The 22,920-nt window shown below is 36.8% G+C and overlaps 1 protein-coding gene across 1 annotated transcript in view; it reads right to left on the reverse strand.

Moving 5' to 3' along the window:
• LPP (LIM domain containing preferred translocation partner in lipoma) overlaps positions 1–22,920 on the reverse strand; it is a 645,020-nt gene that overhangs the window by 96,417 nt on the left and 525,683 nt on the right. The window contains exon 10 of the mRNA XM_069472792.1: positions 8,303–8,472. Coding sequence (XP_069328893.1) covers positions 8,303–8,472 — 170 coding nt within the window. The remainder of the gene's footprint in view (positions 1–8,302; positions 8,473–22,920) is intronic.

The following is a 22,920-nucleotide window of genomic DNA, read 5'->3' on the forward strand; positions in this document are numbered from 1 at the left end:
AAAATTTTGAGTGGAAAAGTCTCAGAAAAATATAAATGACATAATGCCATTTATTTAAAATTAAGAAACACTATATGGAAACAACACTATATATTGTTTAGAGATATGTATTAAAATATAAAGAAATGCATGGATATGATATAAAAAAAATTTAGAATAGCAGCTTTCTCTGTATGGGAGTTTTGAGAATGTGATCAGGGAGGAGAACCTAAGGGATTTCAAATGAATTTTTAATGTTTTATTTCTTAAATTGGATAATGAGTACATGCACCTTTATCATTATGCTGAACATCTTTCTATGTTAGAAATATGACATAATTGAAATGCATATATTACTTAGAGCTTTTGTTTTGTGTTATAGCCACTGTTTTTGTTTTCCAACAAGAATATGTGATAAATTTTATTAAATTCACTTTTAAAGAAAAATATCTAAGGAGATGACTAGTTTTTTTTTTTTTTAAATTGGATATACCAATATAATGAATTATGTTAAAAAGATTTCCAATATTGTCCTAACATTACAAATGGACTAATCAGAATGTTTTATTATGTGGCATTCAATTGCTAATATTTCATTTAGGATTTCTGCATTTGTGAAAGAGTTTCCTTCTTGGGGTAACTTAGGTATGGTATTATTATCGGGATCATGCTGGCTTTATAAAATGATTCGGGAAGTTTTTCTTTTTTTGCTAGACTCTGAAAGTTGAAGTAGCACAGGAATCACTTGCTCTTTGAAGATCTGAAAAATCCTATTAGTGAAATTTTCTGGATGTTTCTCAAGTAGCAGTTCTGCATTTCCTCCATGTTTATGAAGTTATTCACATTTCTCTCACTTGTATTTTAGATTTGCACAGAAAACAGCCTCTCACATAAAATGTTAAGTGAAATAATTTTAAAATGCCTTCTATACCTGTGCTAAGAGCTTCTTTTCCACTCCCAATTTCCTGTAATTTCTTTCTTAATTATTGTCATCAGATGTTTATTTTTATTGTTCTTTTCAAAAATTCATTTCCTGGACCTAAAAATTCTAGTATTTTTCAATTTATCAATGGCATTTTATTTTAATGAATTTCTTCTTCGTTTAGGTTGTTTATCTTGTCGTTTTCTAGCTTTATAAGTTAATATATTTGCACTTTTCCTGTTGCACTTAATGATACCATTATTACTTGGAATTCAACTTTGGCTACATATCATTCTCATGTCTATGAAGTGTTATCATCATCACCACTTTCTAAGCATTCTTTAATCTAAGAATATGTTTATCTATTTATCTATTTATACATTTCTTGTTTCACTGCACAGCTATGTGTAACTCTGCTAACCAAAATAGGAACTGTCCACAATTTCCTATTAGACTTCATATGGTATGTATTTTTCTAAATCTTCCATGGAGATTGAGGAAGATGATAGAAACTCTTTGGTTGCATAGATCAGTGTCCATTTTTTGTTAAACCAATCTTATTGAATATATTATTTAATTCCTTTTAGTGATTTGTCAAAGACAAAAAGAAATGTGTTAAAGCTTCATAAAGAATGTGGTTTTACCATTTTATCTCATATTTCATCAGTATTTTTCTATTACACATTGCAATGTAATTATATTTAATGAAGACAGGTTCAGACTGTTCTTCATTGAGAACTGTGATGTTTATCAATACAATAATGTTCTTTGGCTTATTTGATAGTTTTGTTTTGAACTGTGTACTCTGTCTTCTAGTATTATTGTAGTTAGCAGGTTATTAATATTATTTTCTTTTGGTCTGAATTTACTATTACATCTTTGCCTACTTCCTTATTTTGTATCACTAGTTTTATTACTTCATTGCTTACCACCATTTTATTTGCTCTGGCTCTCTGGTACACTCTATGTTGATTAGTTTATCTGGGATATTTGAGTCCCTTTTCAGAAATATATACAGGTGATACATATTCTTTTTCAATGTCCATGGAATATTTAAAAGAGACTATTTTTATAGACTGCACAGTTTTATATATTGTTTTATAACAAAAGCAAGTTACTAATTAGTATTTATGATATGATCCTGTTGTGTGTGTGTGTGTGTGTGTGTGTGCGCGTAACTATACATACATCTGTATGCATGTAGATACATCTATATGATTACATTTATATACATATATCCATACCCATAGGTACATGGAAGTAGAAAAGAATTGTGTAGTAAAAAGTGAACTGTTATCATATTTAGATGAAAGAATTACATACATTTTTTCTTTTATCTTCTAATTCTCTAATGAGCATATACTGCTGAAAAATTTAGGTTTTCTAAAAGAATTACTATCATACTTAAGACTATACTGAGCTCAATATTTCTCTAACATATCTAAAAATAATATGAAAGACACAGCCATAAAATTCAGAGTTTGGGTTAATTTTCTTTTTGAAAACTTGACATTATGAAGAAATGGTAATAGAGGAAAAATTAATTAGAAAAAAGGAAACCTAGCAACAACAAATGAGATTCTCAGTGATTTCTGTCGGATATGTGGAAAGAGCTGGACTTGAAAAGCAAAGGCCTGGGTGAAGTCCTAAGTCCTGGCTCTGACACTCATGCTCCATGGCACTGAGCAAGATGTCAGCTTCTAAGATTTTAACTTTGTAAAAGTTAAAGCTCGAAACAAATGTTAGTTGTTATCGTGAATATTTTAACTATAAATTTTTTGTTGCCTTATAATGCTTTTCCTTGAGGCATTTCAGGGAGAGCAACATGAAAAAGCTCAAGACAAGACAGGGGCTTATGGTTTTTAATCTGTTAATTTCAGCATTTTAGGTTTTGTAATACTGGAATGCATGATTCAGGCAGTTATCAATTAAAATCTTGGAACACGAAAGCTATAATTACAGATGATCTTACATGTGGGTAGTGGGGATCTGTCAGAATCTTTATGTCTTTAGAAAGTTGAACATTAACTGCAGATTGGTAGCATGGACCCAGCAATAAAGTACAAGTTAGCAAAACTGTAGTCTTTTGTTTTGTTATTTTCTTTGAAAACATCAAAATGGGACTAATTATCTCCCCCACTGACTATTTTGGGGAGCTCTAATAGGTATGATAACTGCAGTAACAGATTCTCAGGAGCATTGTAAAATGTAAGGGACTGTACGAACAGAAGAGATAACTATTCCTAGTAGGGAGCATGGCTAGCCTCTCAAGAGAGTGCTCTACAAATTTTTCTTTTTCTTGAACCATGTTTTTCTCCTTCCTGGGAAAGTTCTGGTGAAATGATGATAAAACATCAAGAAGTGTGTGTGTGTGTGTGTGTATGTGTGTGTTGTGACAGAGAAAGAGAGCCAAGAGGAAAGGACAAACACTCCTTGGAGATGAAAGAAGCAATTAAGAGAAGAGACTTGGTTCCTTTTCCAACACCTACATAAAGCACTGGCCGTAAGTGCTTTTTAAAACATTTTATTAAGAAGAATTGAGTATATAAAAGGACAGCTTTCCTGCAGAGGTACAAAAACCTCCCTTTTAATGTAGGCTGAAAAGTTAGAATGTCTTAACTATAGCCATTTAGTGACATAAGGGAGCAAAAGGCTGCTAGTGTGTTGGTCACTAATGCGCCAAGTTCAGGTACCTTAAAATGTTTAGTCTCCCGTGGAGTTGGCCTCCTATTTCCAGAGGCCCTTTAATCACTTGGATTTCAACACTAATAAAAATGTCTGTACCAACTTCTACTGTTGGAGTGTTAGGAGTTGGATTCCATCCACTCTGAGTAAGAGCCCTGGTTTAGGGGAGGATCCTTGGCTGCCATTTTGTAAACAGACTTTTGCTGAGAATTTCCGATGTGCTGTGTCCCTACCCAGGATCCTTGGCAATGCTAGGAAGAAAACAGCAATTCTTTTGCTAAATCTATGAGTAAGCCCGTCTCATTAAGGGCAGAAGGACACATAAGCAGTACTCATTTTTCTGCCCTTCATACTCATACTGACATAAAAATCTTAAGGAAAGCACCAACCTCTTCTTCTCGTATTATGTACCCACATTCCTTCTATGACATCTATTTGTATTTCCATAGCAACTACAGTCAGGAAATTGCCCCAAATTTAGAGGATTTCTATATTATATCGTATTATGCTAAGGGAGAAAAGCAATGATAAAAATGTTATTAAGTAGATTAAGCTCTTCATATTAGTAAATAATTTCATGATATACAAAACATCACACTTGTTCATTCCTTATCTTTGAAGATAGGGAAGAAATTAAGCTCGCTCTCTAATAAATTAGAACATCGGCACTCAGCAGCTAAATGACTTACCCAAGGTGACACCAGGAGATTTAGGATTAGAAAAAATATCACTTTACTTTCCAAGGAAGTTTTAGTGATCTTAACTTTGTTCATTTATTCAAATCTGTAAGAATAATCAAAACTAAGCTTTCAAAAGATATTATCAGCAAAGTAGAAAACCATTTTGTTGATTTTGCTAATAATTATACAAACTTAAATTAAAATAACTATGACAAAGGCACTTCTTAAATTGGTTCAAAATAAAGATAAATAAACCTCTCCCATAGGGGATAGGTTACAGTTTAACATATGGTTTCATTATTGCTGATGGTTCTATAAATGAGAAAAATCTTTCTAAAGTAATCTAACAAGGTAAAGCAAAAGTTCTCCAAACTTGACTTGGTAACATAAATCCATGAATTTATGCTAAAAATGTAATTCAAAATAAAAAAAAAAATACTCAGCTTTCTAAAAAGATTAGAAAATACCCCATACCTTTTGAATGTGCAAATGGCTTTAAAATGAAGTATGCAAACAAACACAACGTAAAACTAAACAACTAAAAATCTAAACATGAAGATTATTAACAATGGAAAACTATATACATATTTACATTAGGTTGAAAAATAAAAAATAGAAAACAAAACGTGTAAAATGATTAAGAGAATTACAATGCTATACTAAATCAAACTTGTTCAATCATAGCTACTAACATACAAAGATTAGAATTTGAGAGACCATAGGAAAATTTTAGTAACTATTGAACCAAAGCTGCAGACATTATGAGTACATCTACCCTCAAAATTATGTAAATATTTAGCTTAAATAGGATCTTAAGTTAATTAACAACTAATTTAGGCAGAATTCAATTTAATTTATGTTAGACTGATCTCATTCCTCGACTCAGTATCAAGCATGGGTGGTCCTTACACAGAAATAATTAACTTGTCTTCAATATTCAGATTCCATCAATGGAAAAAAAAAGATACACTAACTGATGGCCAAGGGCTAGGTTTTCTCTGCTCTGTATGAAATGCCTTCTAGATATCCATTTCCAAAAATGTAACATAAAGTAATTTTGTTGGATTACATAGAAAGTGCCTTTGGTTCCAAGAAAGACATAATATTCTAGAGTTATCCTTCATACATCTTCAAAACGCAGTCATTTTATTTTATTTTCCCAGTTTCCCCACCCTTTATGTATTTCTAGTGTGGAGCTTATTGGACTTATGAAAGTTCAGAAGAAATTGAAGTGCTAATATACTCATCTGACAGCTTGAGGGCTGTGCTGAACTCTGGAATCAGTACTGAACAAGGGTCTTTGAGTAAAGCTTAATTAAATCCTGATAAGAATTAAATTGTATTTTAGAGTCACCACGGATATATCTCATTAAAGAGAAGTCTTGACTAAAGGTTCTTATGGGGGAAAGAAGTCAAAAAGGAAAGTAAGAATTTCCATTATTTGAATTCATCCAGCTCCTTCAAGTATGTATGCAATTAAATATCTCCCAGCTAGTCTCCTCGTCGTAAGCATAGTATAGTAACAGCAAACCAAAGCAGAATGGGCTGGCATCCTAAAGAATCACAAAGATCCTACGCTTGGAATGGAGATTGAAACTTGAGCCCACACACTGTAGAAACCCATTATTCAGTCAGATTGGACTTTCTTCAGTCTTATTACCCACTAGGGAAAGCAAGCAAACATTTAAAAACGGGAGAAGTGTACGTCTGAGAGGTTACCATCATTTCCTAAAGCCCAGTGCATTTCACTGCACATGTGTAAGGTTCTCACATTCAAAAATATTAAATAGGCCCAGAAATCTTATTAAAGTTAATCCCAGAATAACATTTACTACACTACTGTTTCTTGAACAAGGCCAAGTGTACTTCATAAAGATTGCCTCATTTCTTTTTCATGAGGCTTTGGGGGGAAATACAATAATCATCTCCATTATATAGATGAGGAAACTGAGGCTTAGAAAGATCAAGTAAGTTTCCTAAGGAGACAGAACATTCAGAGATAGAACCAAATTCAAACTCATGTTCTTCCCACCCTATCATATTGTTTCTCAATATTGTCTATATGATTTCTTGCTCATAAAGGATAAAAAGGATAACTAAAGAAGGCCGCCATGGGGGCATCACTAAAGTAGCAAGAATCGACAATGTAGTCAAAAAAGGGATGAAAAATTGAAACAAGACTACTAAAAGTACAGCAGCCTGTGTTACTCAGTGTTACTTAATGTGAGCAGCCTTAGGTGCCTCTACAGACTCTGCCAACATCACCATCCTAGAGCTGATAGCAATAAATAATTTCATAGTGGTGGTCCTAAGCCATTGTGAATGACTGTCCTTACAGTCTGTTTAAAAAGGCAGGGGATTATATAATGCCTTTCTCTTTTTAATAAAGATTTCAAAGGGTTATATGTGAAATATTCTTTTTTTTTTTTTTTGGCAGGATCATGCTCTGTTGCCCAGGCTGGAGTGCAGTGCCCAATCATAGCTCACTGCAACCTCAAATTCCTGGGCTCAAGTGATCTTCCTGCCTGCCAAGTGGCTGAACTATAGGCATGTGCCACCATGCCTGGCTTATTTTATTTTTTGTAGCGATGGAGTCTTGCTATATTGCCCAGGCTGGTTGAAATATTCTTATGCCCTCAAGAGGTAAGCTTTTGTTTACTAGACTTTCCCTTATATATAAATGCTCATTCCAGGTCAATAGGACATTACTGTGTTTGTCTTTATGTTTTGGAAAAACTAAAACCATGTGGCATTTGCAAAGAATATGGGATTAGGAGTATGAATAACTGGCTGATGATAGAGCATACAAAGTTACTTTCCTCCTCTCCACATCTCTGTATTCTCACTACGAAAGAGAGAAGTTAGGCAAATAATCTTAAGACTTTTCTCCAGCTCTAAAATTGTATGGCTTTATAATAATGCCACATGTGTTTAAGTTGCCTTTGGGAAGAAAATGAAATAAAATTGAACCTAGGAGATGTAAAACTATATTTAATCCTACAAGCTTTTAATCTTGAAGAACTTTCAGATCTGTGCCACAGACCCCAGGGATAAAATGAGCTAGAGCTGTCATGTTATGGGAAAATATCAACCAGGCCAGAAACTTCTTCAATAAACTCGAACCTTAGGAATCTGTAAAGCTATGTATGACTCTCAATATCTTGTACCCAGGGCTTTGTTTATGGTGAAATCCCTGGGCACTGAGGGTCAGACCCTTTTCTGGGTTTGCAAGAAAGTACTACTTTTTCCACTAACATGTGTTACACAGAGAGATTAAAATCATGCAGAAGGATACCAAAAAATTTACATTAGATAAAAAGTTTGTGTTAATTTGTCAAATTGCACTACTAGAGAATAGCTTAATATGTAGATTAAGTAGCCTTAAAAAAGCTAAGATAATGTGACTTATTTTTTAGCCACTCAGCTGTATCATTAAAATATAGTTTTTATATTCTTTAGTAAAAGAAAAGAATTATTAGCTCAGTCAGCATTGCTATTCATTTTTCTTTAAGTGCTCTATGATAAAGGATTTCTCTGCACAATTGAAAACCTGCTGGATAGGAGAGGTAAGCAACATTCTGGGTAGATAAAAGGTGATTCAAAGGGTCCAGTAGTTTGGAAGAACACTGACATGTCCAGAGATCCTGCAAAGTTTCCCTGAATATACTGGGACTTGAAATGCAGGGTGAGATCTAATAACAAGAGGCGAGACTCAGCTACTTGGGAAGTCTGATGCTCCAGGGAAGAACACACTAGGTTGTACATACATGCTTGAAAGCCACAGGTTGATGATCTTCCCAGCTAACTGCATGGCAGTCCCAGCCCCAGTATATTTTTCTGGCCTCATATGAATGGGGCTATAGGCAGAAAAAATTATAATATGCTAATTTACACACACACACACACACACACACACACACATTTTGAGGCTTGAGGAGAAAAAAAGATTTGATGGCTACATTCTATCTGGAGTGACTGGCATTCGGCCAAAGCAGACATCTTTGCAAAGCACCTCAGGAACAAATCTGGAACTTACAATGTAGCAGGGCTCACAGTAGGCTTTCTTCTCCACAGCATAGAAGGGCTGCCCTCGGAGCTTGTTGTTGCAGATGATGCAGGTAAAACAATTCACGTGGAAGACCTGATCCATGGCAGTGCATCCTGTACCTTCCCCAACTACGTTTTCTCCACAGCGAGCACAGCGGCCTGCAAGAACAAGTGGGTTGACTGTTAAGAACAAACCAAGGAGAACTTCAGTCCTTCTAAGGAAGACAATGTAGAGGAGACAGCAGATTCATAATGTTAGCAGCAGCAACACAACCACCACTATGCCCTCCCTACCACTAGCAAGATCACCAGTACAGACACCACTAGCCTCTCTGTGACCAGCACAGTGGGGACTTTACATGAATAATTTGAGGGCATTGGCTCTCTTAGCCTAAGGTCTTACAGAAAGTAACAAACAGTAGAACCCAGGTCCCTTGAATCTCACACGCAAGTATAAAAAGAATGTGATTTAGGATGCGTGGAGTGGAAGGCACAATCTATAAAACAGTCCATAATGTTCTTCGAGATTCTATGCATCCAGTTATGATGTGAGGGAGCTGGGTCCAAACTCAAACTTCAATTCCTTTCACAAAAGCCCTGGTTGTAAGATCTCTGCAGCCAGCCCTCAGTGACAGGCAGATCACAAGGTGGTCCCTTTTATTTTGTGAGTGCTTGGATTGCTAAAACCTTCTCTCTCGTATTCAGCTGTGATGCTTCCTCACTTGACCCGATAGTTCTGTTCTGTTTTCTGGGGCCTCATCAAAAAAATCTCATTTCTTGGACTTGACACATTTTAAGATAACTAAATTCAGTTAGCATTGCCTCCAAGTCTGTTCCTAGTTCGAACATCCCGAATCCCGCTATGGTTCCACACACTGCAGGGCTTTGAGTCTTTCGCGGCCCTAGTTGTCATTGTTCACACTGTTCTGCAAAGCTCCAGCATTCTTCAATTGATTATGGGGCATTTGGCCCACTTATGGACCTCAGGTTGAAATTTTTAAAGACTCAATTAAGTTTTAAATTATAACAATAAAATGTAGTTTAAGACAAACATGTCAGTGTTAGGCTGCAATCTGTATCTCTATCTGGCTCCATCATGGCAATCTTGAGCCAGAGGTCAGGTCCACATCTAGTTTCCTTTCTTATTCTTTGTTTCTACTCAATTAAAAGCATCCTAAAGAATAATTTTAGGACACTAAGGATGTCAGCAAGAATCTGCAGGCTTTGACAGATAAGTTATAGCAAGCCTAGTATATCACATATGTCAGGCATTTTTCTAGGGGCTTTATATATATTCACTCATTTCATATTCACAACAGCCCATGTATAGGTACTGTTATTATTCCTATTTTACAAATGAGGAAATTGAGTCACAAAAATGGTTAACTAACTTAAAAATGGTTAAGAGCATAGATACCCAAGCAGTGTAGCTTTAGTATCTATGCTCTTAACCACTACGCTATATTGGCTATTCCTGGTTGTGTGCATCAGGATTAACACAGATCTGACATTCGGGAGCGTTATGGAGAGATTTCTCATTGAAGACTGCTTTCAGCACTCCATCACGTTGGATCGACAGCCATTTCACACTCAAAAATGGAGGGCTAAATATTTCAACTTGATAGAAAAAAGACAAATACATTTCTAATTCTCTCCAGTTACATTTGGCCCTGGAAAGTATTTCTTTATATTCTATTGCAGGATTTGAATATATCTTTTAAATATGACCCAAAGTATACATCATAAAAAATGTGAAGTACTGGAAATAGTTAAACTCTTAGAAACTATGCTATCTCCACTATAGTTGATATTATTATGAAGTCTTGATACCATATTGCTAACATTTGATACAAAATTTTATATAATTTTGAGAGCAAGCTTTGTGGCTGGTCTTACAAACTTTTATCCAGGAGATAGTTTGTACCTGTTTTTATTATAAGATAAAAGATGTCTTTAAAATTTTGGACTTTCCATGCCTGTAGTAAAAAAATTATTTCATATGGCACTATTTTTGTGATTATTCTGAAAAAAACCAAAATAACAAAAAAAGACCATCTATGTTTGAAAATAATGCTACAATTCTAAGATCTTCATGCCACCTTTTGACAACATTTCATTACAGAAAACATTAGGGATTAGAGGCAAATGGATCATCAATCCATGTGATTATCAAGAACATACTGGATTCCTATGAAAACTGTAATTTTACATTTCAAATTTGTTAAATTCAGGTCAAAAAAATTATTTTTCTGTATTATTCTTTCCTTTTCTCGATGTCATGCAAACTCACGAGATAGGGTACCAGGGACTACCAGGGATATAGACCATACTTTGCAAAAAAAATAGTTCTGGGCAAATGCTACCAACTACTGGCCATGGTAGTCTACTAAGCTGCTAAAGGTAGCAATTTTGATCCATACCACAGTTGCCTCAAATGTGATATGTGGACTCCAAGAGCCTAAACCTACATGGTTTATGGAGAGTTTGATAGTTACCCATGAGGATCTGGGAGCAAATTTCCATCACTGATTTTGAGGGAAAGGTCAGAGAAGAGCCCTGAAGGGCAATGAAAAGATAAGCTTTGACATTTTCAATCTATTCAACAGACATTCCAAGTATCTACTCTTTGCCCAGTACTATATTTTGCTTCTGTGTGATATACAGAAATGGATTTGACGTCAGTGTCTTTTACAGTCATTCCAAGACTATATACATTCAAAAGTCACATGACAAATCGTGCAACATGTCTTTGAAGAAAGTGCTATGGAAATGTGGAAGGAAAATCACATCTGAAGAGGCTCAGGAAAGGTTTTGTGGAGAAAGAGGCATTTGAGACTAACCTTAAACCATGGAATTCTGACAGGTGAAGATGGAAGCGAGAAAAAAACACTCTAGTTTTTTCCAAAGAGTAGTTGTGGCTTATTGCATCCAAAGCCACTACAGTGGCTTGGTGATGGCACAACATGGTTTTGTCATCTCAGCTATGAAAACAGATGGACTGTATTCAGAAGGAGCCACCTTCTCCTTTATGTTCTGGAGAATATTCTTCCAGATTGGGTCAGCCTAATATGCTGGACCCAGACATGACCACCTCTGCTGCGTCCCATATTTTTCCTATTCTTGGGATAAATTGGGACACCAGCCTCAAGGGCAGCCAGTCTGGCACCTTTGAAATCACAAGCACAGAAAAAGAACGAAGAACAAAAAATAAAAATAGCCCTACACATCAGCAGGACAGAAAAGGTGCCCGAATGTTCCCTTTACACATTAACAGAAATTTACAAACTATGCCTTTTAGGGAGGCATTCAGAAAGGAAAGAAAGTTACTTAAGCATAGTGTATCTTTGCTTCCAGAGAAACTTACACTACACATTGTTAAAAGCATACCACAATCTTAATGCCCATGTTTTAGACAAGTATATCAGTACTTTTAAACAAGAAACACCAGGGGAATGGTACCAAACTTCGAGCCATCAGAGCATGAAGGAAACAGTTGATGGGGGCCAGCAAGAAGCTGGAGCTCAGACCAGGGCTGGTGTGAGGAGCTTGTTGACAACACTCAGGACAGTAAAGCAGAAGAGCCAATGACAGAGGACTGGACAGCCTATGGAGAATTTAGTCAGTGACTTAGGACTACTAAACCTGTTCGCACAGAAAAAGCTTGTTTATATATTATTACTTATTTTATATATAGATATGGCTTTACATTGACAGTGGAGCCAGCCATGGAGTCTTCTTACCCTTTGCTCTCCCATGACAGCAACCTCAGCAATGTCTCTGAAACACCTGGTTTCCACCACACGCCTACTACCTACGTGAGGTTTTGTTATCTTTCACAGGCCATTGCAATGGCTTCCTGATTGTTCTGATATCTCGAATTTACTTCCTCTTACAAACAGAAAGGCTTTACAGAAGTTTTGGTAATTGAGCTAAGTCTGAAAGGTTAGAATTTGAACAAGTCATTTTTCGGAATGGCATGGGTGGAGAGTGGCATTCCAGGCAAATCAACAGGTCGAACAAGGGAGGTAGAATAGTGGAATGCGGGCTTTCATTTTTTTTTTTTTTTTTTGGTCTTTTGGGCATGTAAATTTATTTCCCTTATAATGTAAAAATATATTTTTTATTTTAAAATGTTTTTATACATGATCACTACCTGATTAATACAATAGGCCACAGACCCTCTCTTGCAAATGCTGCTTGTTTTTGAGGTGGGACCAAAAATGTCCACAGCCATTTTGAGAGCTGATGCCATGGTGACTGGAGAAGACATATTTCTAAACTGGCACATTTCTCAACATCAAAAGTAAAGTAGCAAATTTATGCAGATATCAAGTCTTCATGTCCTCCTGGCTACTTGGCTTATAATGGACATTTTAGGCATAAGCAAAATAATGTATTTTTAAATACTGTAATGAATTAAAGCTCTATATGCCTATTATATGATATATCAGTTTTCTCAATAAGCAGCTTCTTCAATATATTCTGAAAAAAGTCCTGTTCTAAAAGTTGAATCAATAACATTATATATGGGTAGTGAAATGATGGTAAAGTATTCCTAGAAACAAAGCCTGCTCTAATTTATGCTACATATGGCCACTACAGTTATTTTCTTGAAGCACAGTCTCCATTAAGATGATTCAAAAATTATCTTCTTTTGAAGGCACAAAAAGATAGTAGAACCAATTTGCATCTTGTATGTGATAGGCCCATGTGACATTCACTGAAGGTTCCAGGATGATGGCATTTTCTAATCACCAAAGCTTTTACTTCGTGGGATCCTGTAGCATTAATGCCTGTAATAATAGACAACCTCTTTCTTCAACTGCTTATGTTCCAGGTCAGTGATTTTCAATCTTCCCTATATATTGCAGACATTTGAGGAACTTGGAAAAAAAAAAAATACTGATCCCTGCATCCCAGCTCGAGATTCTGATTTCATTGGTCTGAGGTGGGATGTCACAGGAGTGAAATTTTAAAAGCCCTCCAGGTGATTCTATTGTTAAAGTTGAGCCACTGTACCAGGGGGTACCTATTTCTGTACTGCCTGTCAGAATAAAAGCTCACAAGTATTACCTAAACAGCCTTTATTTGCATGCAAAACAGTTTGGGGACAGACTGCTCAACCATGAGTTGCCTGGAAAAAAGAAATTTCTATGACACCATAATATATGCTGCTTTTCACCAATCTCCCTAATGCTATCTTTATGTTTTAGTTTAAAAAGTTTTCAATGGCTTTCTACCCATCGAAAACATGCATGAACAGAACCAGCTACATCTTCTCATAAAATATTTTGGTAGCATTCAGCCAGAGAAAGTAGTTCACTTACATTAATTGGAAGCACTCCAATAGAACAGGCTTATTTTGTATTGTCAATGAATTTATCATATGGCACTGCTGTATGGCCTTAGACAATACAGATTCCACGGTGGATGTCAACTGATAGCCATTTAAGGTGAGGTATCACATAGCACATCACACATCAAACTGAGTTTTCACTGTTTTCTTGGACTCTGTCTTTAAATAATGTAGCAATAACCAGTCTCCTGTGGTTAGTGCCATTTAGCTCTGTGAATACTGGTATCTCTATCATATCTTAAAAGCTGGATTGTAGGACACATACGATCCTGTCACTCTGCTTGTATATATGTGACTCTGTTGTACAATTTCACCATGTTATTGCTTACACACTCCCCACAGGGATGCCTGCAGATTCAGTGGGTACATTGGTGAGAGGGGAGAGGCAGCGGTGGATGGCTGTTTCCCTCTCTTTTTCTTTTCCCTCTACACACACACACACACACACACACACACACTCACACACATACTCCCACATACGACAGGAAGAGGAGCAACGACAGCCACAGCACTAGGACCAGTGGGAACACTTTCAGAGACAAGAAACATATTAGTCCAAAAACAGAAGTTAAGCTAAGGTAAAACACAAAACGTGCACACATACACACAAAGCAAAACCCCAAAGTTGCCAGGAAGAGATGTTCAGGAATAGGTGGACAAAGGCTTAGGCAACAAACCAGATGAGATGAAGTGAAGGCTGAGTGATCTCCTGATAAAGGGAAGTTAGTGTGAAGTCTAACCACAACCTGATTCATTTATAGATAGACATTTGCTTAGGTTAGACCTTCAGGTGAGGAGGTTAGTTGGGAGGGGGAGTCCCACATAAGTTTGCAACAGCAAGCATGTTTCACTAATTAAATACATGCATTGTGAAGGAGCTTAATGAAAAATAGGAAGTTATTGTGTATTTTTCTCTGTGCCAAGCACTGCCCTAAGCACTTCACATACATTCTCTTACCTGGATCTATCAATCTCTATCTATTATTCTTGTTTTGTAGCTATGAAACCCAAGGTTAAACCACCCAGCCAAGGTCTCAAAGGCAGAATGCAGTGGGGCTAAGACTGGAACCAAGTCTGACTTCTAAACCCCATATTCTTAGCACATGTTATTCTATGAATATTATTCACTCATAACTCTGATGTTATCAGCATTGCTTAGGAGTAGGGCCCATTCCCAGTCTCAGGGACAGAAGAAGGATCAGGACGGCATCACTTCTCCAACCCCCTGAGTGTCAGGACATTTTAGTGAAAGTCATGTCACAGGTAGGGAGATCAGAACAGGTGAGGGGCCCTCACAGCAGACCCTGAGTTTTGACCCTTTAAACTCCGGCTTCCCATCAGGATTTTTTTTTTAAGCACTGATACCCAAACCCCAATCTCCAGAGATTGTTTTCTTTGACCAGGGCCTTGAAATAACAATTTTACAGGTTCTCCAGGTGATTCCAATGCAGTGGATTTTAGAACCTCTGCTACGCAAAGGATGATGCACTTACGTGTTCTACAAAAAGTAGTTTGTCTTGGAGTATTAGAAGGTAGTGATGGCTAGTGCCTAATCTCTCAGGAGCCACATCCTAGGAAACTACGACTTTAATTTGGGCAACAGAGGCATTGAGTTGGGCACCATTTACCCTGCTCCCAACCTTCACTTAAACTAAGAACATACACATACACAGTAGTCATGACAAAAACTTTCTGACAACTTCCATCCTCAGGAAAAGCAGTAAAAACAAATACAAAAAATCAAAAACAAAACAAAAATACCACCACCACCACTACCACCACCAAACAAAACAAAAAACATTACTTTGTAGTTCTGGATAAAATACATAGTACCCTTTAAACAAAGTCATATATAACACCACTTAAAGTAAATAAGAATTGTGATACCTGCCTTTGTTATAGCTATGGGCAGCACAGACAAATACCCTAAATTTTCTGAGCTTTTTCTCAGAAAACAAGCAGTTGAGTAGATGATCTCACTAGACAGGCCTTAGCTATCTCTCCAGCCATGGTGTCAACCCCCCAACAGATGCCCTTTCTATTCTGTGCCAAGCACTGTGGTCACCTTTCCTAAGCCTCTATAAGGAGATAATAGTAACTGACTTAACTACCTGGCCATGAAGTCCTGTGGACGGTAACATTTAGAAAGCATGAGCCCTACTTCTTTCTCCCTCCACCTACAGGAGGTATAGGACAAACTCAAAAGGAAAAGCTCATAACAACTAGCACCAGAAACAAGTATGCTTTGGACGACATTCTCAAGATGATAGTCATCTTGTGGAAAGCAGAGGTAGCTGTATCTCTGAGGCAGTTATATAAGATTTATATTTATTGATATTTTATTAATAGAATTGAGCGCTAAAAATTTCAATCCTAACCCTCCAAAAATTTGGAGACCCCAGAGTGACGATTCTAGTCAATATTTATTCAGCACTTATTATGTGCCAGGTATTATTGTAAGTATTTAAATGTATTATCACATGTAATCCTGCCAACAACCCTGTGATATAGGGTCTGTCATTATCTCCATCCTAGTTGACAAAAGGTGGCATAGAGAGAATCAGTACCTCGCCTACAGCCACAGAGTTAAACACTAACATGGGAACTGGGTCTTGGGCAGTCTGGCTTTAGGGCCTACCCACCTAGCCAGTCCTCCACACTGCCTTATGACTTTAAAAATCCAAAATTCCTACAAACATGTGGCCTGACAAGAAGCTTGTATAAATCTTAGAACATCCGTGACAAGAATGTCAGTATCTTTTGGCCAAAGCAAGATTTCTCTTCGAGTTAATTTCTACACATGGACATTTTCATATTCCCACTCTTAATTTTAATCTATTATTCTATATTTAAAATTCATTTCATGATTGATCTGTTAAAAGAAAAATCAATATTTACCAGTACTGTTACAACTGCTATTGCAACAATTATTTTCGACTTATGGTTTGAATCTGCTCCACGGCACCTCTCATGGGAATTTGCACTTCCCTAAGCTCCACTCAAAGGTTAAATTTGCCCAGTTACTTTTAGCTTTTGTGGCAGGAAATCTCCAAATTTATTCTGGTTATGTGAGAGCAAACCTAATAGTGAGGTAACCCAAAAGGGTGTTTCTAAAGCTATTGTATTTCAGCACCCAGCAATAGCATAATCTTTCCCCTATGATGTCAATAAGCATCCCTTACATTTATATGGTGTTTTATCTTATTTATCAATGCATTTGATCCCTCAATAATCTCTGAAGGCAGTAAAGCAAGGGTTATAATCATCTTCATTTTAACAATGAAAAAACTGAAACTTGAAAAGGTTTAATGGCCTATAGAACCAGTTAAGAGTTCAATGTGTGATATAAGATAATCTAAATTTGTATCAACCCAACAAACTGAGCTCAGGCAAAAGAATATGTTCCGTATGAGATGGAATCCACATACAGAACATGCAATAATCATATTGACACAAGACATAAATGGGGGCCACAGTTTGCAGGTGGAGAACTATCACTCATTTCTTTCAGGGCATTAGGTTTTCTAAAATGTCCCTCTTACCTTCCTGTTTCACAAAAGAATGAAACAGGAAATCAGAGTGTTAACTAAACAGATTATGTGAATAACAGTTTATATATATTAACTATAAATATATATATATTTAAACTTTTATGCAAAGGAACCAGTATTTCACATGTAGTTTTCTTCAATGATCACATCAGATAAGATGTTTGCTGTGGTTGGAATGTGTCCCTTCCAGAATTCAGGGGTAGCCAATATGATACTATTAGGGGTGAGGCCTTCAGGAGGTGATCAGGCCATGAGGGCTTCTCCCTCATGAATGGAATTAAGGCTTATAAAAGGGGCTTCGTGCAGCATTCTGATAGCTTGCCCTTCCGTCTCTGCCACGTGAAGCTGCAGCACTAGGTGCCACCCTGGAAGCAGACAGCAGCCCTCACCAGACAACCGAACCTGCTGATGGCTTGATCTTAGACTTCCCAGCATCCAGAAATGTGAGAAAATAATTTTTTTCTTTATAAATAACTCAGTCTCAGGTATTCTGTTATAACAGCACAGAACAGACTAAGACAATATGTGACTACCGAAAGATTTCTACCTTACAGTACATGTCTCCATGGAGGATACAAATTTAGAATAGAAACCAAAAAGAGAAAAATGAAAATTATAATATAACTAACATCACTTTTTCCAAATTTCGGACATATGAAGATTGAAAATAATCCTGCAAGTTCACATAGAACTTCCTAATTTCTATATCCTCATTAAATCTTATAATAACTAAAAGCTCAGTAAGACTATTATCCTCTTTTAATAGATCAGTTAACACATGGATAATAACCTTGCGCATGGCTTGAGAACTAGGCAGCAGAGCTGCAATGCAAGCCCACTCCAGTGACCTTTAGGCTGGACCACATTTTTAATACCTGCACACATGGCACTGAACCTAGACTTGGGCGATATTCTCACCCGACACCATTTCCTTGGGAAGCCAATTAGTCTTACTTGGGCTTTTGTTTCTCCATTTAGTGACAAAATGCCCATAATATATTGTTAAGATGATTTAAAGAGTCCCAAGATATACGGAAAATATACAAAACATCCAGTCCAGACTCCTTATTTCCAGATGTAAAAACAAAGATGAAGGAAGAGACATTGACTTGATAAGATCTTGTAGTAAGCCATCATCAGAGATGGGACTTGAATACAGGCTTTTGGGCTCTCAGTATGGTACTTTTTCGGGGTGCCCCAAACTATCTCCCAGGTGTCCTACCTTAAATATTAGTTTCTTCCCACTAGTAGGCGCTGTTGCCTGAGCATGAGGAATTTCTCCCTCCACATGATTGTAAAATTTCATTGTAAATGGGAGTATTGTATTGGACCTGCAAGGTTTACAAGATGACTCCTGCATGATTCCAGAACAAGGTTAACTCCGTTCCCATTGGAACTATTTCTCTCTGAAACACTGGTTGAACACCTGTGTGCTCTGAAAATCAAAGGAATGGCAGCAGGATGTGAGGTCGTGGGTCCTGCAAAGGTGCATGGGGGCCAAATAAGATAAAGCTCTGGTCCCTGTTTGATCACAGCTGGTATAAACTGATTGTTTTACAAACTGGCGTTATTTATAACAGTCGTTTGAGGGAAAGTTTCCAGTTTCTTTCTTTTCTTTCTTTTTTTATTTTTTAAGAGTACAAACTACTCAAGTGGGATATGTGGTAAATTTGTGGATAGAAGAATTGGATTTTTTTTTTCTAAGACAAAGTCTCACTCTGTTGCCCCAGGTAGAGTACAGTGACATCATCATAGCTCATTGCAACCTCCAACTCCTGGGCTAAAGCAATCCTCTTGCCTCAGCTTCCTAAGTAGCTGGGACTACAGGCATATGCCACCATGCCCAGCTAATTTTTTCTATCTATCTATCTGTCTGGTAGAGATGGGGTCTCATTCTTGCTCAGGCTGGTCTCGAACTCCTGAGCTCAAGCGATCCTCCCAGCTCAGCCTTCTAGAGTGCTAGGATTACAGCGTGAGCCACCGCGCCCAGCCAAGAGTTGGGTTTTGACTCTAGCTGTACCATATATATCATCTGTGACTTGGGCAAGTTATTTCATCCATTTGAGCCACAGGTAGAACAGGAATAGTAATCTCAGCCTTAGGTACCTCAAAGTATTAGTGGGAGGTATACATATACATATACATATAAATATATATGTATCAGCAAAATGTAGGGAATTCCTCTAAGATGTATTGCTATAAAACAAACTTTCTTATGAATATTGATATAAATCACATGCACAATAGAGTAGAATATACTTATATGTCTGGGGCTTCTATCCACAGATCATAGTCTAAGGAATTTCTATGTAAAATCCACACGGTAGAATGCAAGATTGATGCGAGTAGATTGGTTTTTAATAAGTTAGTGCCTTACAAATACTGGCAGTGCTGTATGCATTCTCAGTGGAGTGGGCAGATGGATGCCATGAATACTTGACATATGATGTGACATCAGAGCTCAGCGACCCACGGGCATTAAGTCTCACAACTTCAGGCCATTTCCATTCTTGCATCTCTGTAAAATCCTCATTGCTAAACTGCAGTCTGCATCTGATTCCATCTCTAGCACTTGCATAGCAACACTGAGCTCTTTGAGTGCTGAAGTGACGTCTAGGGAACAGTTATTAATACACATATGTATGTACACAGTATGTGAAAATATGCAAGATTGAAAGCAATTAGTGCATTACTTTTAGGTAATACTTCTCACCGGGACTGTGCTCCTGGAAAAACTCTTTCTCTACAGAAGCTTGCACAGTCATCTGCTATCACTTACCAGAATGTTTGGGATAAAAATGGTGTCAATTTTAAGGAAACACACTTCTCAATTTTCTTTGTTAACATCTGAATAAAACATGAGAATGTTCCTACTTTTCTCCTCTCTTCTTTCATTCAGAGAATAAGTCCCTTCACAATCCTGCTTTGTGTGAGAGAGAAAATAAATAGTCACCCTTCTTTGCCACCTTTAGATTAGCAGAATCACTGGGTTTTAAAGTAGAAAAGTTTAAATTCCACTCCACTAAAATCCACTAGCCTTCATAACTTCTGAGTTGCAGGGCAATGCTTTATAATAAGAACACAACAAGAAATCATAGACTTGTGAGATCATCAGAGCAGCAGAAGAAAGGCACACAGAATTCTACAGGAAGGGTTTGGTTGGGACTGAAGATGCACTTTCTGGACAACGTGAGAGTTTGGAAAAATGGAACACTGCCTAGGAAGCCATGTACCTGGGCTAACCGTATTTTCTCTCTGTATCTCCCTTCCATAACATGAATGCACTGAATGAAGTGTTTTCCTAAGGACCTTCTCAGTCTTTAGTTTTGCATTCCAACATAAAATTTTTAAGATGAACACACAAGCTAAATTTAGATTAAGGCTGACTTAAGGTAAAGAAAATCTACTCAGTGGTGATTTGGGGGCAGACTTTCAAGACCCCAAATATGTTGAAACAAAAATGAAACAATGTGTTTTATTTCATCTGTTTGAAATAAAACAAATGAGAAAACTGGGCAAATGGAAATGTTCTATTTATGCCAGTGGAATATTTCTGGGTGATTCCTCTTGTACTAACATAGTTTCCATATTTAGATTATCATATTCAGTAAACACATTTAATTTTTACAAGATGACTAATACTCAAGTTCCTAATAACTAGTGAGATAAGTCAAGAGCTCTTCCTTACTAAAACATACAGGGAGCTCTCAGAAACCATATAAATCTATTGCAACTGCATTAAAGCAGACAAGTTCAGTAATGGGCTCTTGCATCAGGTACTGCTCTGTGCTTTTATTTGAAGTTCTGTCCTGGCCAAGAGATACCACACAGGGGGAATGCAAAGTTGAAGGTCTTTAGCAAAAATTTGGACTGTAAACATAGCTTGGCATTATCAGCATTCTGTTAAGTTCAAAGAAGAGATAGTTACAACAAATACAGCTTGCTTTATTTCTGAAACAAAACTTTGCACATATTTGTGGCCATACTACTAATTAACCTGTAGATTGTTCCTTTCATCTACACAGTTTGTTTTCCTCCCCCCGTTACAACATGTTGGGGTTATTTTCTTCCATCTGGAATATACTCAAACTGTTCTCTTATAGGCACTAGAGAGAGAATGGCACACGTGATTAAGGGACTGGAGAGACTGACTTGTACAGAAAAATTAAAGGAACTACATATGCACACATAACGAGGCTGCAGTATGACTACAGAGTGCTGTGATGATGGTCTGTGAACACTGAGGAATAATTTAGCTTGGCGCATGTGGTACCACTGGGAGTGATGGTGTACTTTAAAGAAAAGGGAAGATCTTTATTAAAGAAAAAAATTTCAATGTTTAAGATGCCATCCATTCCATGTAACCAAAACATTGGTACCCTTTAATATTCTGAAATAAAAAAAAGATGCTTTCCATGAAATATAGCAAAATGTGGACATGAATGGTAGTTGGAAGAGCAATGGAATTAAGAGTCAGAAGACATGGGTTGGCCATACCATATATAGCTGTGTAACCTTGGGAAGGTCATTTAATCACCATGGGCTTCAGTTTCCTCTTTTGTAAATTTGAGTATGAACCAGAATTAGAGACTTTCAAAATATGCTCCAAAGAACCCTAAGAATTTTGAGGATCCTGCTCTATTGGTGGGGAATAGGAAGAAGAATGAAGGGGAGGAGTGATTGCCTAGAATCCCACTGTTTCATCTCTATTTCATCAGCATTATTCTGAGGAATTCATCAACTTATTTAATAAAAAAGTTTATATAAGAAATTTACTGACTTAAGAAGTTTACAAAGATATTAGAGATCAATTTTATATCCATTTCTGTTCTAAAGACTACTTATGAGGCAGAAGATTCATTAAAGTTATGCTTTTAGAAAATGTTTACTGAGTACCTACTCATGTGCCAACATAGCAGATAGAGCACTAAGACAGATGTGCTCATTACCCTCATGGAACTCATATTCTAAATGCAACTTTTAATATAGGATTGTCAAAAATTCACAAATGAAGAGGAATAACTCAAGTAATTTCCTATAAGACTGAAAATAATTCAACTTAACATTTATTGAGCAGCTAGCTACTACTAATCTTTAAGACTCATGATAGATTAAACATTTAAAATAAACAGATACTGTGACACCTGATGCCTGCCTTCCCTAGAACACATGGACATATATAATTATAACATAACATAATGAAGGCTATAACGAGCCATACGTAAATACCATAAGAGTCATATAAGAAAGCAATTCATTTCTTCTAGATATGGGCTCAGATTGAGAGAGGGAGGCTGATCAAATAAAACTTTAGAAGACAGACAGTAGAATCAGACTGTGAAAGATAAGTAGAACATTTTACGTAAGTAAAGAAAGTGTGTGTGTGTGTGTGTGTGTGTGTGCACATGTTTATGAGGAGCTTTGGTTTGGTGGCTGCAAGTAAAATATTAAACTCACCAAGATTTTTGAACACATTTGGTATTGTTCAATTTCTATTAGTATGTGGATGCCCCTCACAGCCTAAGAAGTCATCAAACTATAAGGAGAGAGAAGACACACACCAAAAGCAAAGACTGACCAGACCAGATTTCAAAGTGAAATCTAGGCTTCAATGACTTATGAACCAAAATGAAGGTAACCGAGGATAATGCTTCTGCACAGCTAAGGAAACAGTCATTAGAGCAAACAGACAACCTACAG

This window comes from Eulemur rufifrons, chromosome 7 (assembly GCF_041146395.1).
Source record: "Eulemur rufifrons isolate Redbay chromosome 7, OSU_ERuf_1, whole genome shotgun sequence".
Classification (NCBI taxonomy): Eukaryota; Metazoa; Chordata; class Mammalia; order Primates; family Lemuridae; genus Eulemur; species Eulemur rufifrons.